We start from the raw sequence: 18,329 nt of genomic DNA, 5'->3' as shown, positions 1-18,329 counted from the left end.
TTCCGTGGCATGTGTGAAAGTCGGAGCTCTGACAGAATCAGTGGGTGGCAAAAGAGAAAACAGCAGCATGCGATGAAATGTTAATAATTATGCAGCGAGACGGAGCTGCACAAATATTTATTTGATTATAAAGACGAGCATCTTTGGGCAAACAGCTAAAATGAATTCTGATGTTGTAGAGTTGTGACTGAAATATAATACCGTTGGGGGGGTGGAGGGGGGATCAAGAATGTAATTGAGGAGGCGAGTGTGGCAGAAGTCATTTGAGACTTTGTCGCTGACTTCTTACTCCTATATTTGTTTGAAGCGCAGAAAAACCGCCTGTGGCAGCAGTGGAGAAAAAAAAAAAAAAAAGCTGAAGGGGAGTTAGAGAGTAAGGGCTTCCTCCCTGCAATCAAACACGGTTAGCTCGTAAAGTTGTACTTTTGTGTGCAGTTTTCTTTACACACCCTCTCTTGAAGACTAAACACGGCTTTTAAATGAAAAAAAGAAAGAATGGGAATCGTACTTTGAAGTCATCTTCGAAGCAAAAAAAAAAAACAACAGAACTTATTAGAAAGAAGAAGGATTTTGGAGATTCCTTTGTAATGAGGGAATGTGGGATAAAGAATTTTCAGAGAAGCAAGAGGAAGTGGTTCAGAGGAGTCGGGTGTATAATCCAGATAGGACACGTTGCTGTGGATGAATGACAGAGGGAGGGTGAGAGATTATGCAAACTGTGTTTCATCATGAAAGCCTTATTTCAGTCATGTTCTTCAAACATCGACCTGTCCATCACAGTTTCAGAAGACTTTCTTCCCACATGTGGTTTTTATCCCTTTGGGTCATTCTTCCTTGTGCTGTGAAACTTCAAAATAGGCCTGTTTGGAACAGAACCACAGCAGCTTGTGAGGTTTTTTTTAATATATATAAATAAGGAAAATATTTTAAATTTGTTTCAGCGGCAGAGCTCAGAGACACGCATGCATGTCAAGATAACGGAAAATGGTGTGTCACTTTAAATTATGTTTTTGCCTTAAAAAAAGGTTTAAAAAGTTTGAAACAAAATAGAAGCCAAAATCCTCCTAGCCTTCTGAGAAATAACCCAGCCAGCAAAGCCAAGTGGGTCCTATATAGTGTAAAAGTGACAGAACATGTGAGTCCCGATTGGGTTTATCCGCAGTTTCCATGGTGACCCCACCTGCGTTTGCCAAAGTTGGATTAAGTGGACACTCAGTGGATAGGCTCGCTATGCTAGCCAGCCGCCCGGTGGACAGCGGAGCTCGCTAGCTCACTACAGCAAAGCTCGCTAGCTTGGAGCTTGCTAGTTCACTGCAAAGTCGCTCGCTAATGCGATACAGCAGAGTTTGCTAATTCACTACAGATGAGATTGCTAGCATGCTACAGCAGAGATCACTAGCTCGATACAGGGGAGGTTGTTAGCTTCACACAACAGTGCTCGCTAGCTAGATACAGCGGGGCTCACTTGCTCGCTACAGATGTAGTCCCTAGCATGCTACAGCAGGGCTTGCTAGCTCGCTACAGAGGAGGTCACCAGCTCGCCACAGAGGAGCTGGCTAGCATGCTAAGGTGGAGCTCGCTATCTCACCTCAACAGAGCTCGCTAGCTCTCTACAGAGAAGCTATGACGTCACAGATTTTCCGAAGTGAAAACCTCATAAGATGAAGATTACTAATCTATCTGTTGTGTTCTGAGGATTAAAACGTGGATAGACTTGGATAAGCACACTAACATTTGTGCACCAAGTAACCAGTAATGTTAAAACCTACATGTTGATGACGTTTGGCTCTAACATGGCAGGGTCCTTACAGCGAAAAAATCCTGACTGGATTCACTTCATTTCGTTAGAGCCTGAAGTAAACCATTTTTTATTGGTGATATCACACCAGTTTTTATATATCGTCAATGGCGCCAACCTGTAACCACCAAGAGATCGGTTAGACAGGCAAGACTGGAACTCAGAGGCCGACTTCTCTTCCTCTGCACCACAGACAGCCTTTTTCAGCTCCTCCCACTTATGTTCAATAGGATTTTGATCAGGTTCAATAGAAGCCCACATCAGAACACTTCAATGTTTTGCTCTAAGCAATTCTTCTTTGTGTTATAAATACTTTCCTGTCGGAAGTAGTTTCTCCCCTGACCTCGAACTTAAACTAAGATTTCTGACTCTGCTCAAAAATGTCTTTCTAGTTTTGAGGTTTTGACACATTGTGCCAGATGCAGCCAAGCAGTACCCTGTATCTGTTGCTTCATATTTCACAGTAGGGATGGTCTTCTTTTCTTGATCCACCTTATTATTGCATCTGTGTAGATCAAAGGAGATTCTCCCACAAGCTTTGTGGCCTACCTGTTTGCAGACCTCCTTGATCTCTTTTGGTCTCTCGCTTTAAAGGAAACAGGCAGATAGTGTGACCTAATGTTCACCTTTAATATCTTCAGAGGTTGCTCGGGGCTCTTTATGGTATACGGAACAGTTTAGAATGGTCCAGACAATTCAGGTGAGCGTTTCCACTCAAAGTTGGACCGTCACGGTGCATGCAGGGAAGAGATCCATTGTCATAGTAGTGCTAAGATAAGCAAATTAGTAGCCTAATCACTTATTATTACATTCATGTTTATTTCTTGATCTCTTGTTATGCCGGTTTTGCATTTCCTTTGCTTCCCCTAGTGGCGGAATTGTGCATTGCGTCAATTTCGCTACAGGAACATGGTAAAAACTTATGTTTGGATCGGTCGAGCGCTTTGCTAACTCACTTGAAGACTGATCGTAGCTCTTCTTCCGGCAAAGTCATGATTTTTCTTCTCGGCTGCACTGCAAAAAAAAGAAAAGGAAAGAAAATTAGCATTCCATTTCTGAGACTTTTGCCTCAGGGGTAGCAAAAGCTGAAAAATATGTGAGTATAGTCAGACATACAGAGATTCCTTCCTTTATAGCCAAGTGAAAAATGACATCCCATATGGTGCCAGCATTGACAAATACCTCAGCTTTATCCCCCTCTTCTTCCCCTCCTCCACACTTCCCCTCTTTAATCTCCTGACTTCCCTTGTCTGATTCCCTATCTGGCTACACTTTTTAAATTCCCCTCTTCCGTTCTCGGCCCCACAAACTCTTCCCTGTCCTGTGTTTTGGCTGCTGCTTTTTTACCAAATGCTGCGAGCTGGAGGAGGAAGAAGAAGAAGAAGAAGCGGCACACTGAGACAGACACACACCTCTGTTTCCAAGCTCCCACATTCCCACCATCCTTAATTACCTTATGCAAATAAGATCAGTGAATAAACCATCTCCTCCTGCCGGGCGACATCAAATAAGGTGCCAAAAACACAAATTTGGGGGTTCATTTAAGTAGAACAGAGGAGCAAGCATATCTAAGCATGGCACTTTCAATCATGTGTGTCTAATAATTTATTCCCCATGGGGTGGAAATCACAGGAGCTCACAAATCTTTATACATCTACCCATCATTTCTCGACTTGCAGCAAAAAAGCTGTATGCTAAGAGTGCCTGATTTAACTCAGTTGTGGCACTCTCCAGAAAAAATTACAGGAAGGTTGTTCGGCTCTTTCGTCTTTTTTTTTCCTCCAACTGTTGAAAATTGCTGCAATTTTTCTTCTTTTGAAAATAGCCTCTTTTAGTGTGTCATGCAAAGACTTCTGTAGAAACCACGCAGCATAATGCGTTTTAGGCCGTCTTAGGTGTCACTTTGTTTTAAGTTTGTCTTTAAAGAGCACTTTAACTCTCGGTGGCTTTTGCAGTTTTTTAGCCCCCTGTGGTTCTCCGATTAATGCGTCTAAGGAAACATTTTTTTAGTGAGTTTAGGAGAACGGAAGCATTTGAGCATTTGAGTTGTAATTGTGTGAATCCTTAGTAAGTATTCACACAATACTGACTCTCCTGCTGCTTATTGTATATTTTTTGGCACGTAAAGACTCAATCAGACTCTCAGCGACTTCAGCAGTCTTGGTATCAACATATCCATCTTGTTAAGGACATTACTGCTTGCATTTTTGGTATTCATAAACTTTATAGTTTTTGAAATATTGAGCAAAATATAGGAAATTTTAAAATTTTAAGTAGATTAGCAACAAACCTTTAAATGTTTTCATAAGATTTTTTAAGTTTTTAATGCAAAAAATCTATAGTTTAGCAACATGCTAATTTTTTTGGCTAACTTGCCCTAATTTCTCATAACACACACTTTGATGGGCATTATCCTGCTTATACCATTAAATCAATACTTGTAGTACTTTATTCTTGTTATTTGTTCAGTTTAGATCGTTTTTTTCACAAAAAACAGATTATTTGATACGTGATGTGGTTTGTTGTCACGGTAACATGGCAACACAGCACTAAGCCGACACTTTTTTTAAGTTTAGCCTTTAGTGAGCAGCTAGAACACAAACAACTAAAGTCTCAATGTTTTTTTTTGTTTTTTTTAAGGGAGTTTCGGTGGACTCCACTCTTTTGACCTGCTCAAAAAACAGAAACTCCCTCTTGTGGTGAGACAGAAGAATACACCATTCACCAGAGTGATGTCTTATGAGTAAAATAACTAATAAAAAAAAAATAATAAAAATACTGAAAATATGCCTAATATGATGGGGTGGGGGGTTACTAATTTGTTTCTTTGTACTCCTTTACCTTGCAAAAGAAAAGCCATATAAATGCTGATCTTCACGATAACTTAAATAAAGATCAGATGATGAGGAAAAAGGACGTTTAAAGAAGCCCGCGCAGTGATATAGAACATTTGGGCTGTGTGACCGGAACTTCTTTTTTAGCTGTGCATTATCCCCGTGGTTAACACTTTTTTAATCCACACCCAGCAGCCAATCAGAATCGAGTGTTCACCCGGACCGTGGTATAATCATAATTAAGAGACCACCGGGAACTCTTTTAAAGTTGGTCAAAAGATGGTTGGGGTGGGAGTTGGCTTGAAATCAGAGTCTCTGTTTGAAGAATATAAAGGTTTACTTTTTTCCCCCATCCAAGGCTGACCCAAAGAAGCTGATTCAATCCGTCACTCAGCACGTGTCTTCGTATTCCGATTGGCCGGAGGAGCTGCAGAAACTCATCAACCAGCTCCACGTGTACAACGAGCGCCTGACGGACTTCACCCAGGCGCAGGTCTTACAGGGTTTGGGCAGAGGAGTGGACGTCCAGCGCTTCAGCTGCGACTCTGATTACAAGAAAGCAACAATTCTGGGCCTCACAGAGTAAGAACTCAGGGGAAGAAATACATTCTGTTTCATATTCTAAGTATTATACCCTCAAGCACGTCTGCTGACGACGGGATGTTCTTGTTCTGAGTCTTTCTTTGGTTTTTGCTCAGGACTCTGGATGACAGCGTGTACAGAATCGCTCTGTCTCTGGCAAAGCGTTACAGCATTTCTCTGTGGGAGGTCTACATGACTCACCTGGAGTTTCTCTTCACAGATAGCAGGTAATACACACTTTACTGTCAGTCTGGCTTCTCTGATTTTTTTCACTTGTCTTTAAACTTTTTATCCCTTTTATAACCTCATTTAATCAAAAGTTGTTTGTGCAAATCCTTCCTTCATTTAAGATTCTGAAATAAAAATAATATAATACAAACTTTCTCTTGTGAGGAACTTTAAAAAAAAGAATATTTAAATACCCCAGAGAGTATTTGCATGTTTTGAATGTTTGTGTTTCAGAGACTCAAAGCGTGTCTTTGACAATTTCCATAATTTATTTGCTCTCTGACTTCATAAACTAGTGTATCTGACTAGCTCTGCACCTTTCCTTGTTTTAATGAAATCCCTTTTCAGGGTTGTGTGTGTTTTGCAGGCGCTAACGCATTCATCTATGATAAATATACCCTGTCGAATTCTGATATAAGGAAATGCTTTATGGACTCCACTTAACGATAAATTACTGCCGTCTTCAAACCCTCTCACTTCTTTTGTGTGTGTGTGTTTACGCCAAAATCTCAAGATCAAGACAAATGTGTGAAGGATATTCATCCTATAATCTTGACGAGGAGCTCCTGCAATATGCGTATTGATTTAACGGTTGAACGGAAGCAGGAAATGATAGAAATAAAGCAGAAGGGGAATTTAAAAGGAAGAGCAGAGGTGCAATATGGAATTTTGACTTTTATTGATCCCTGCAGGGAAATAAATTCTTTGCATTTCCGTTAGGCGACTTGTTTAGTGGCCAGTTAAAGCTCAATGCCGAGTCCTGCTCAGGGGTCAGATTTGGGTTCTTGCATAGCGATAGTTCATTCGTTTTGTGTCATAATGTAATTTGGTAAAAAGTTAGTGGCTACCACCGTCTCCACACAGCCTCTCAGCATACATTTTTTTAGCATATTTTACAGTGCAGTTTAAGTGCAGCGTTTCTGACATGGTAATAGTCGACCCTGAAAGCTATCAGCTCCAAAGATCTGGTGATGGATTGTTGCATGCTTTGAAAAGCCAACTTTATACCCCCAAGGAATAACACCTTTATTGGATTGTGCCATTTTTGGGCTCTTGACTTGCTACATATCTGGCAGCCCACTTTCAGCACCGCAGACAGCTCCAATTTGTTCTGCTCTGATATATTGATGTTGTACTTCCTAGAGCTGTCCGTGGTGCTGAAACGGCGGGACCTTAGATCCACGAAGAAGTTGCTCTGTCTGGTACATGACTCCGCACAGTGGAAAATCTGTTTATAATACTGGAATACCTATTATTTTTGAACAATCAATGAGGAAACGGCATGTTTAGCTCCAAAGAAAATGCGGTCTTCTTTTCTGCTGCCAGGCTTTTCTCCTGTTAGCGCTACTGTCACTGCCGCTTAACCTGTTGGAAGCCAGCAAGCTGTGTAAACACATTCATGACAACAGAGCTGTGACAGATTAGAAGTGTGTGTTTGTTTTTCCAGCTGGAGAGTCTTCCCTTGCTGTCTGGAAAATGCCTTTTATTCTTTTCTCTTTAGTTTACCCATCAACTTACAGAAAGCTTACCCAGTTATTTGACTTCTAAGTTAGTTAAAGATTTAAAAGCCTGATTGTTTGAATGCTTAGTCATCACAATCTTGCTTTCAGAACGTTCAGGACATTACTGGTTGTATTTTTAGTATTCATAAACTTTATAGTTTTTGAAATATTGAGCAAAATATGCCCCATAGAAAATTACTAAGAAAGTCTTCAATTTTTTATATATATATTTTAAGTAGATTAGCAACAAGCCTTTAAACATATTAATGGGCTATGTTTTAATCTTTTACAGTAATTTAAAAAAAACCCTGAAATGTACCTAATATTTTAGCAACATGCGAAAGTTTTTTTGTAAACCTGAAATGTACCTAATATTTTAGCAACATGCTAAAGTTTTTTTATCTACTGTTTTTTAGGTTAATTTAGAGTTTAGCTTCTATCTTAGCAACATGCTAACGTTTATTTACTATTTTAGTTTACTGGAGAATTTTAGGCTAATTTGGAGTTTAGCTTCAATCTTAGCAACATGCTAACGTTTTGGCTGATTTGCTATCTACTGGTTTCTTAAGGTTAATTTAGAGTTTAGCTTCTATCTTAGCAACATGCTAACGTTTATTTACCATTTTAGTTTACTGAGGAATTATAGGCTAATTTGGAGTTTAGCTTAGTATTCAAGCAACAATGTCCAAGCACCATTTCCAGCGAAAAGCTCCAGCATCTTCAGCAACTTTTAGCACAAAAAACATTCACACTAGCATTACTGCAGGTATGCAACTTTTCTAGTTTATGTTGGTATCCAAAAAGCCAAAAAAAACATTGAAAATCATAATGGCAGAGTGGCTTCATCTGCTAATAGCTTTTTAAATCTATGGAGAACCATCCAGAATTTTTAGAAAAACTGTTTAAATACGTTTATTGGGAAATATTGAAGTAAATTCAAGGTTGGAGTAAAAGAATGCATCCACATGAATATTATATCAAGTACTTTTTAGGTAATGCTTAGACTTCACATTCAACTCATGCACGCCCTTTTATTACCTTTTTTACTAGAATGAGACCATAATTCAGAAAATGAACATCCTGCTGCATTGTATAATTAATGAAACTACTGATCGGGTCCATCAACTTGTTACCAAAGCCTCAGTTGGAGTCACAATAAAATGAGGCTGACATTTTTCATAAACCTCTATATAGCAGAGTGGATGTGATCAAATGGTAGCATCTTTTAACATATACATGTTTTAGTGTTGCATTTCTTTTAAATGTAAAATCCATTGACTGTACATGAGAATTGGACTGAGCGAGTTTGATGTCACTCAGAAAATGACTTGTTTCTGACTCCAATGAAATGAAGTCCGTTGCCATTTTTTGGGGATTCGGGTTTTGCCATGAAGCCAGCGATGTTGGTAATCATTCCAAGTCTGTCAGAGTCATTGTTTCTATTCTGGTTTGAAGTCCACCCCCCTATATCTCTTAAAGGGAGTTTGGGAGAATGTGTCAAACCTTTAACATGGTGGCTAGCAAGTACCGTCTACTTTTATAACTTGTCCTAAAGAAAAAATATCTTTAAAAAAAACAGAATTAAGAAGTAGTACTGAGTAATAGCGTTTTATTTCTCTATGGGATTTTGGGTTCTTGGAGCCAGCAGGTACTTCCTGTTTGGAACGCAAAGGGGGAGAGGTTACTCAGTCCAGTTCTCACTTATAGTCAACGGTAAACTCACAGAAAGAGCTATAAAGAATGTTGAGGCATGTAATGACTGTATGGCTTTGCAGTCTGCTTTTCTCTTTTTTGTGTTTGCATTAATGTTTTAGTGGGTGTGTTTTTTGCGCTCAGAAAAATTAATAATATTTGTGATTATTAAAGTGTGACATTGTTGTTTTTCTTGTTGACATCTTTTTTTTTTAATCTCCCCACAGCTTTTCTGTCGCACAAACCTTCCTTCTCCTTCTCAATATTTCTCCCACATTTTTCTTTCTCTTTCATCCAACAAAATATATAATGAATAAAGTTTCGTCTCAAACACAAAAGGGTTTACAAGTACACAGCAAAAGGCTTTTCTTCTTCTATCTGAAGAAACTGCCACTGATAATGATGGGATGTAAAGTGTTAGAGAGCAGAGATGTGTTTACTGGCCAGGACTTACAAAGTCTAAAGAATACATCTGAAAAAAGTTACTAATTAATCCATGGTGGATTTGTGACAGAAACTAAATTTAATAAAGGACTAAAAAATATTTTTTACCAGCCTGCAGGTGAATAATATGTACTGTTTTTTCCCCCTGTGGTCTTTGCAAAGTTTGACGGAAAAATTATTGGAGTGTTTCTTTTTTCTTTGCTATTTGGGGGGAATCCAGTTTTACTCTGAAACACAGAAGTTAAAATGTATTGCAGCACTGCAGGTAGTTGATCAATGCCAGTCTAATTCTGATATTCATTGCAAATAGTGGAAAGCTTTAATGCTTGGAAATAAAACAAACAATCCAATAACTATAAAACAAACACTTTATAAGACCTATATTCATATATCGGAATAGATTCATGAAATAAAGAGCCTGGAGAAAGTTTCACAAGATTTGCACTGCTTTGACATTTTAGATTAGGCCTCTTCCAGCTGTAGGTGGTGGACACGCACTAAATCCACATTACACCTGCGTTTATTGCGTTCTTGAACATGCATTGAATGCCCCGTATGTCTGTAGCTTTAACATTAGAGCACGTGTCAAAGTCAAGGTCCGCGGGCCAGATCCGGCCCTCCAGGTAATTCTATCCAGCCCTCCAGATCATTTTATTTTATTGTTATTAATGCCCCGATTTTATCTTGCGCTTATTTCTTCCTTTTATAATTTTGACAAAATATTATTTATGGAGGGTAAAATATTGAAAGTTCTTAAAGGTTTAAATTGATTTATTCTGAAATAATATTCTGCCTTTTTATTATAATTATGTCAAAAAGTTACAGTTTTAAAGTTTTAAAAATTGTCATTCTGATAGCTTTTCGGATTATTTTAGCATTTACTAAGATTTTTTTTTGGTTATTTTGGAGTTTAGCTAATATTTCAGGTACATTCTAGCTGTTTTGGCTAATCTAGATTTTTTGTTAGTTTTTTTAGGCTGTTGTGGAGTTTGATTGACATGTACATGTTCGCTGTTTTGGCTAATTAAAGTTTTTTTTTCTGTCTTAGGCTATTTTGAAGTTTAACTATTTTTTTCAGCTACATTCTAGCTGTTTTTTTTATTTTTTATTTATTTATTTTTTTTAAGTTTTTTAGGCTAATTTTGCATTTAGCTAATATTTTAGCTGGCTATCAGCTTCAGCATTTTTAGCTATCAATTTCAGCATCTTCAGCTATCAGCACCAGCGTCTTCAGCAGCCAAATTCGGCTTACAGCATTCACACTAGCATTATCGCAGGTAATGCTATATATCTAGTTCATAATTATGTTAAAAATGTATGGTTTTTAAATTTTTAAAAATTAGTTTTAGAGTGTTCAATAAATGTTTATCCGACCTAAGGTGAATTTTGGATTTTGACCCCTTGTGCCACTGAGTTTGACTCTAATGCATTAGAGTGTCTGTATGTTTTAGTAAACCCTGAACGGGCTCTGGTTACCATGGTTACAAGATGCAACCTTAAAGCGTTGTATTCTAGACAGCAATACACTCTGGAGCTCTTGATCAAGGATCGTCAAATTTCTTTGTCCTGCAAAATCTGTGAACATTACTCAACATCTGTGAACATCACAAAATTGTAATAATTCTAATAATAGCATATAATAATAGCAAAATAAACAAAACCATATGATAATTATCCTCACCTTTCTACATTGCTGTCATAGCACTAGATACATGGAAACTGACGCCATAGGGTCTGCTGAATGCCCGATTTTTATTTGCTAAACTCTTAAGTTCTTAAGATGATAAAGAAACAAATTTTGCCAATTGTTCTAGTGTGTGCAGCATTTCATTTACCCTCTGTAGTGTACCTGAAAAGCCCCAGGGGTACAAATATCTGTAGTTGGCAATCATTTGCTTCAACTAATCATAATTTGATGCCACTTAAAAAGAAAATGATCTCCGCTTCTTATTCGATTTGTTTCTTCTTCTTTCTGAATTGTGTGTTTTAGCAACTTTTGTGTTGTGCTAATCGTAGCGAATTGTGCTAATTTGTACAAAAAAGCAGCCCTTTTGTTCTTCAAAGGCAAAAACTGCTGTTTGCAAAGTCTCTTTTGCACAAACAACCTCCTGCTGGAGAGCAAGTGGTAAACAAATTAGCAGCACATACAAGCATAAATGAAATGCCGCCTGCATAAACCATAAAAACAATGATGTGCTGAATAATCAGGCTAAAGCTTTCTTACAGTTTAGTCACGGTTGTCTAGTGCGTCTTTAAGTTAAAATGCCTCGGAATTTAAAAATGTTGTTGAGCTGGTTTTGTTTGTTGATCCATGCATCACATAAAAACACACTAATTTAGAAAAAGGAGGAACTGAAGGATGAGAAGAAACTGCACAGATTTCAGAATTGATCAAAACCGCTTCCCTCTCTGTCTAGCTTTTAAACATAAAAAGGAAGATATTATTCTAATGACAAGCTTCTGATATTGCATCGGCATACAACAAAGATTGAGTGAGAAATCTATTGCGCCCTCAGAGGGACGCCACCCAGGGAGCAGAAGTGGCTTTGTGCGGCAGGCTGGTAATAAAGCTATCAGGGAGAAATATGCCCACCAAAGAGAGGTGGAAAGCCAAGGAGGGAAAACTCCCAAGTTGAGTAAATAGAAGGATGGTTATCACATGAAGGAAAAGAGGGAGAGACGGAAAATGACAAAGCGGGGCTTGGAGTTAAACCGGAAACCATCTTGGTTATTAGTATTTCTGCTCAGAAGCTGGTAGAGTATCCAAAAATTGTATTCAAGTAGGAGTAGTTTCACTTTAAAATACAATAAATATAAGTGCAAGTAGAAAAATATCCTCTAAACTTTTACTTGCACAAGAATAAAAAGCACAACTGGTTAAAAAAAACTGCAAAAGTACTAAGAAGAAGTTTAAACATACTTGATGAAGGTATTTTTAATTTCATATAAAATGTAAATAATATCATTTTTAGAAATTGGGATAAAAAACAGAATTACTTTTTGTGTAACAGTTTGTTTGGATATACTTTTTTATGGCTTTCTAAATTACATTTCTGATCCACAATAATTTAATCCAATTTGCCGATATTTTTAAAATGCGTTTGGTGAAGATAAATGATCAGTAACCACTTTTTAAACTTTATTTGAAGCTAATCAGTGAGATTTACTGTTGGAGATCTTTATGCTGTCCAATTCTGACAGTTACTTTTTATACATTTATCTGCAATTACAGTTATGCTCATAAATGTACGTACCCTGGAAGAAATGATGACTTCCTAGTAATTTTTCATAGAATATAAACGATAACATAAAAACTTGGGTGAAGTCATTTATTGTCAAAAAATATCCTTTTTTAATCATAATGACAACTGAAACTTCCCAGATGACCCTGTTCAAAAATGTCCATACGCTGATGACTTTGTTCTGAAAACATGCACACAAGCTGATGCGTCCTGATAGCAGCTAAAGGTAGCCATCCTCACCTGTGACTCATTTACCTGTAATCAATGAAAAAAGTCTTGGAGATTCTGGACAGCAGACCTTTGCATCCTTCATTTATGCTGCAATGACATTTCTGGATTCTAAGTCATGTAAAAAAGCTAAAGAGCTGTCAAAAAATCTATGGGAAAAGGTAACCGAGCTGATCAAAACAGGAAAGAGAATTAAGAAGATACCCAATCTTGTGAAAAGGTTGGTTATAGGTAAAAATACAAATAAAAAAAAGAATCAGATTTGTGTCATGTGTGCCTGCTGTATTGGACCAGCACTCATCCTAATTCTTAAATTTTTCAAACAAGCACATTGTGGTCTCCTGCTGAGCTCATGAAGTACAAGAAAATGTGAATAAATGTAATTTAAAAAGTAATTGGAGAAAAATTAAACTGCACTAAGGCTCTAAATACCCACCAAAATACATTACTAGGGCAACAAGGTTAGCCAATTTATGTCTATATACATTCTTTCCTGTCGGTGCTGACAATACGAATGATAGAAACTAAAAGAAATTCAGGTTTTTATTTAGTTTGCTTTGCTTCTGTTGTTCAGAATAATGTAGCTATGCTATTTCTGTTGAGGTTTTAGTAAAAGCCACCAAGCTTTCCACAATGGAGAGTCTAAGAATAGCCTTGTTCTCCCTGATATTTTCCTTCCTTGCAGACTAAAAGAGTTCAGTTCCCATAAACACTCCTTCAGCCATAGATTGCTCCCTGAATACATGCAGCAAACCATGCTTTGCCTTTGCCAGAATAATCTTTGTACCTGTCCAGGTTTTGCCTTTTATTGTGGCTCTCCACAGTTGTTTCCTTTCTTTCTTGTGCTCTTTGCTTGGATTCTTTTTTTTCCACAGTCAGTCTCAGACTTACTTTTAGTTCTGCTGCTCCACATGCTTGACAAAGCCGCATAGGATCTGCACAACTCGCTGATTAAGTTTACACACAGACATTTTTTCCCACCTTAACACAGCCTTCATTTCTTGTTCTTTGTCTTGTAGTTTTGCTTTGTTTTATGCCAGTAAAGAACACATTTTCAGATGTATGTTTTTCACTGAAACCTAAGAATTTCTGTTTTTTACTAATTTTTTTGAAAAGCTGTATGTTTGGTGATAAGCCCGCATCGCCGTGCTTGTTTTTACGCCGCTGTTTTCAGAAATTACTTTGCAGCAAAACAGTCTCCGGTGCTGCGTTTGTCAGTTGATTTGCTGTTGATGAAATGTAGGCTTTTGTCCGCTTTTCAATTTCTCCTTTTTCCTTATCTTTGTTGGACATGACGGCTGCGCCTGCTTATGTGAACGGCTCGTATTGTAATAATGTTGAGGTTGTTATTGTTGCTCTCGAACAAACGGCTCATTCGGTTACAGGAAATTTCAAGTGCTCACATCTTGTCCACCAATGAATGGGTTTTTATTTTGTAGTAGATAACCGAGAAGGTTTTGGAAAGGCTGAAAACTTTTAATTGACCAAATCGCTTATCTGCTCTTCTCATTTTCAGTCTTTCCACTAAGGAAATTGAAGCCCGCAGCGACTCCCTCAGACTGTTTGAGACCTTGAAAAGTGACCCCGAGGCCTTCCACACCCACATGACCAAATATGTCTTCCCGACGGTGGAAGGAACCGATCTGGGGCGCCTCCTCTACTATTACACCTTGCTGGATGCTGCAGGATGTGAGCCGTATGTCCTCGCCACCATCAAGCCAAACTCCCACGTCAAGCTCCTCAAAAAGCTTCGAGTTGTTGCAAACGGTGAGGTGCACTCCGACTTATTTTATTGCAAGCTAATGACAGGAGATCAAGGTGAAAAACAGCTTCACGTTTTTCTGAGGAGCATCTGGTCGAAAGGGTTCGAGTTTAAAGGCTTAACCTCCATGTGATTGGCAGAAAATCGGCTTACCGCCTTTTATGTCAGCAAAATCAATTCTGGTGTAGAAGGTCTAAACATAATCCAACAGGACATGATTGATGAGTGGCAAACAGCTGCTGACATTTCTTCTGCCCAACAGATGACCTTTGAGTCAGGAACTGTCATCCAAGATCAAAAGGAAAAACCAACAAGACTGTTTGAATAAAAGAGAAACTGATAATATTTTCCTCTGAAAAAGAGATAAAACATGGCATGTTGACATCTCTACTCTTCCAGAGTTACACTTGTCACCTTTCATCTTGTCATTTGATCTTTTTTGTTTTTTTTATCTAACAACTTCAGAAACTTTAAAGAGAAAGAGTTCAAACAAGCAAAACAACAACAAAAAAAGGACACTTTGTCCCGTTTGGAGTCTGGAGTTTGGAGCGAAGTGCTTTTCATTAATGGCCTGAAAGAACAGGTTGACCGGCACGTCACCGGTTCACTTCTGCCGCTCGGGCGCTCAAACTTTGTTTCTGCCCGCGCAAAGATGCAGCCACTTCTCGCTGAAGTTCAGTAAAGGTCAGCCAAGTGTCATCTGTGTTTTCACGCCTCGCTTCCTCCTTCTGCTCCTGTTAACACCACAGCTTTTACCAGTGACACATGTCTCTGTTGAACACACACACGCGTCATATGCACACATCTCTGAGCGATTTGCTTCAACACTCCAAATGTTAATAAGGCGAGCGTCATGCTGTCACTGTCTGCTCCATTGTTCTTTGCTCCGTACGAGGGGGCTCGAAAAAACAAACGGGCTGAATGCTCACAAACTGTGAGCTCCGAAAGCATGCTGACATTCAGACTAATTGGCTGAATTAGATCCTATAAAGAGAGATGCTGGATGTTTTATGAATTTACACAAATACTTGTTTGATTGGAGATCATTAAACTGAATATACTGAATTCACCAGAAATTTTAATCGTTTTTTTTCTTAAATTCTTGCTCAATTTTTGGATTTCCATAAAAGTAAAAAAAAAATGTCAGATCACATCTTTACAGCAAAGTCATAAGCAAAATCCGAATTCTTCCCTTCTCCTTCATTTGTAGCCCTTATGAAAAAATAGGGTCTCATAGGTTGTTCGAATTCCCTCCCTAACCCCTAACTACTAAAAAATGATATGCCCTGGATTTTAAAAGCAGTTTGGACACAATGTTCACTACTTTTCTTTAGTTTTTCTAAACTCCGGACAGATTTCACGAAGTGAAAATCGAATCAACATTTCTCAATGTTTATTTATGACTCCACTGTGTTCTGATGGTGAAAATGTGGATGATTTATTTAAAAATTACATTTAAGCACGTTTTTTTTTTGTTGGAAATTGTTCAACCGCAATGCATTGTGGTCTATATTCGCTAATCAAGAGAGCATTGATGCAGGCTAGTTTTTCGCAAAGACTTATGGGAAATTTGTAGTGCACTCGGTTTTGGAATTAGTAGATTCAGACAGCACTAGACAATGGCAAACACACTGTATAGTGAGGAATTCGGACCCAGCTATCAATTGGACAACACTTTCGTTCAATGATGTCACCAATAATCACCAGTCCGCTAGCTTTAGCGCAGAGCGTCCAGCACTCAATTATACATAACAGTTTTATAACTTTAAAAAGGTCATGCTACAACAAAAAATCATTACTTACATTTAATGTAAACTTCTGTGGTTCAGAGCGTCAAATTAGAGGTGAATTCGTGGTCATAGTGCAGATTATATTAAGTTTAAGGAGGACTATAAAAAAAATGATGGCATCCATGTTGTAAGTTTAGTGTTGTAGTATAGTAAAATACTATTTTTGAAGGATGATTTGAATGTTTTCAAGTGTACTTTTTGTTATAATATGAGCTGGATTGCTTTTTGCTTTGACTGCTTAGTACTTTCCAGTCGTTAAATTGCTGCTTTACTGCAATCCCACCCACAAATTGGTGTCTTTTTTTTCTATACAGTTCGTACTCGGAACACCATGTTTCTATATTCACAGGATCACAGTTACATAAGTAGTGTCTGCTTGCACTTGTATGAAAACGTCATTTGAATCATTTGAAGTGTTAGACCGAAATATCTCTTTTTTCCTTTGAATAAAAACATAAAATGTAGAAGATACACGGTTGAAATGTTCGCCTTTGCTCCAAAAGTTTCCACGCTTGTATTTCTCTCTCACCCTTCCACACACACATGCAGTGTTAAAATGTAACCCACATATTCACACTCTCTGCGATAAAATTGACACACAAGCTGTTGCGGTGTCTCCATGGCTGCTAACTTTTGGCCAAGATAATCCAACTCTGACAGAGGCGCGGTTACAGAACAGACGGGTGCAAAGGCACACACCGGGATGTACTTCCAGAGGCGTTCAGACGGTTTGGAGACAGGTGGTGCATGTTCAGCGTTCATCACAGTTCCAGACAGTACCAGGTGACTGTCTGAGCGGGTTCTCCTGAGGAAAGAGATGAGAAACGCCGAAGCAGAGGAATCGACGGGGCACAGGGAATGAGAGTACATGTGTAAGTGCATGTAACTCTTATCTGTGGTTTAACTGTCTGTCTGAAAGTGTTGCGTGCGCTCGGAATAGAGAGTTTTATGTGTGTGAAGGGATCCCGAACATCGCTGAGAGAGCCCTCCCCACAGGCAGACTTGCATTAAATATTTAAAGCCCAGACAGGCCGTGGTGTTGCCACGGCAATGTGTCTGTCTGGTAGCACAGAGAGCATGTCACTGGCTCTCATGCACACAAACACACGATTAAGAAGTCCTGCAGGAGAGAAGACAGTGCACACTAATAGGTTGTCGACCGAACTTTGCACGCTCGCTCAGACCCACAGCCTTGCGTTCTGACAGGTCACATATGGACTTTATTCTAAGTGATTCTCTGGTTTATAATGGATTATTGATCATCTTCTGCATATCAGATCAATGAGCCACATGGTTTGTTCATGTCATATGTAAATGTACAAGAGTAGCATGTAGGGATGGAACAATTCAGTCAAGCCACAATGCGATTCACAGTTTTAAACTCACGATTTTTGATTTTTCTCGATTTTTTTTTTTTTTTTTTTTCTGAACACAATGAATTAAAGGTATTTAAGGCCAAATACATTTTCTTTTTGCCCCTTACATCAAACTGTCAGTTTTCTTACTAACATAAAGGATTCAGTACAAATAAACATTTATACATGATACTAAAATGATCACAATTCCTTTCATACTCTGTTCATGTTTTGTTCCATGTGACGTACCGCTCCACGCCCGCTTAGCACTACCCCCCCTCCAGCTGTTGCGCGCGCACGCCCTCAGCGCAAATGACCGTTAATAAAAAAGAGCACGGTCGTGAAGCTGTGTCATCACCCATGACTGTTGTCACGGTAGATGGGTCAAAGTTGCGGTGAAAATGTAAAGTTGCAGGGTGAGGAACACATTTCAGGCTTGCTTGAATTTGCGTTAATAGTTGTGCATCCCGAAATCATGCAGGGACTGACTTATGTGTAACTTTTAAATCCAAAGGAGCTGCGGGAATTTCCTAGGAGAAAAGTGCAGCTGAACAGCACGCAGACAACCCACTATGCCCACACACACAAGCGTGCACACACTCACTGCGGGCCTGCATGAAGAAATGACATCTGCTCTGCATTTTTCTGAATTTAGGCACAGGCCATGACAGACCAATTTTTTTAATTTTCTGCATCGATGAATATGTTGATGAGGTTTATTTTTTGACCGATTCATGAAGAATCGTTACATCCTTCCTTGTCATTACTGGCATGTCCAAAGTTCGTGGGGTAAAAGCAGCTCCTTTTAAAAAATCAATAACATGTAGCCCCTGACTTTTTCTAAAAACTGTACGTACAATTTCTTTATTGAT

The 18,329-nt window shown here is 38.6% G+C and overlaps 1 protein-coding gene across 1 annotated transcript in view; it reads left to right on the top strand.

The window, feature by feature from the left end:
• Window positions 1-18,329, top strand: part of nbas (NBAS subunit of NRZ tethering complex) — a gene marked incomplete in the record, with an annotated part of 171,345 nt that overhangs the window by 99,888 nt on the left and 53,128 nt on the right. Inside the window, 3 exon segments of the mRNA XM_024290805.2 lie at window positions 4,991-5,214; window positions 5,331-5,441; window positions 14,067-14,317. Of these exon segments, the coding sequence (XP_024146573.1) occupies window positions 4,991-5,214; window positions 5,331-5,441; window positions 14,067-14,317 (586 nt within the window).

This window comes from Oryzias melastigma, linkage group LG24 (genome assembly GCF_002922805.2).
Source record: "Oryzias melastigma strain HK-1 linkage group LG24, ASM292280v2, whole genome shotgun sequence".
Classification (NCBI taxonomy): Eukaryota; Metazoa; Chordata; class Actinopteri; order Beloniformes; family Adrianichthyidae; genus Oryzias; species Oryzias melastigma.
The sequence above is the reverse complement of the archived record's forward strand: the minus strand, read 5'-3'. Positions and strand labels throughout refer to the sequence as shown.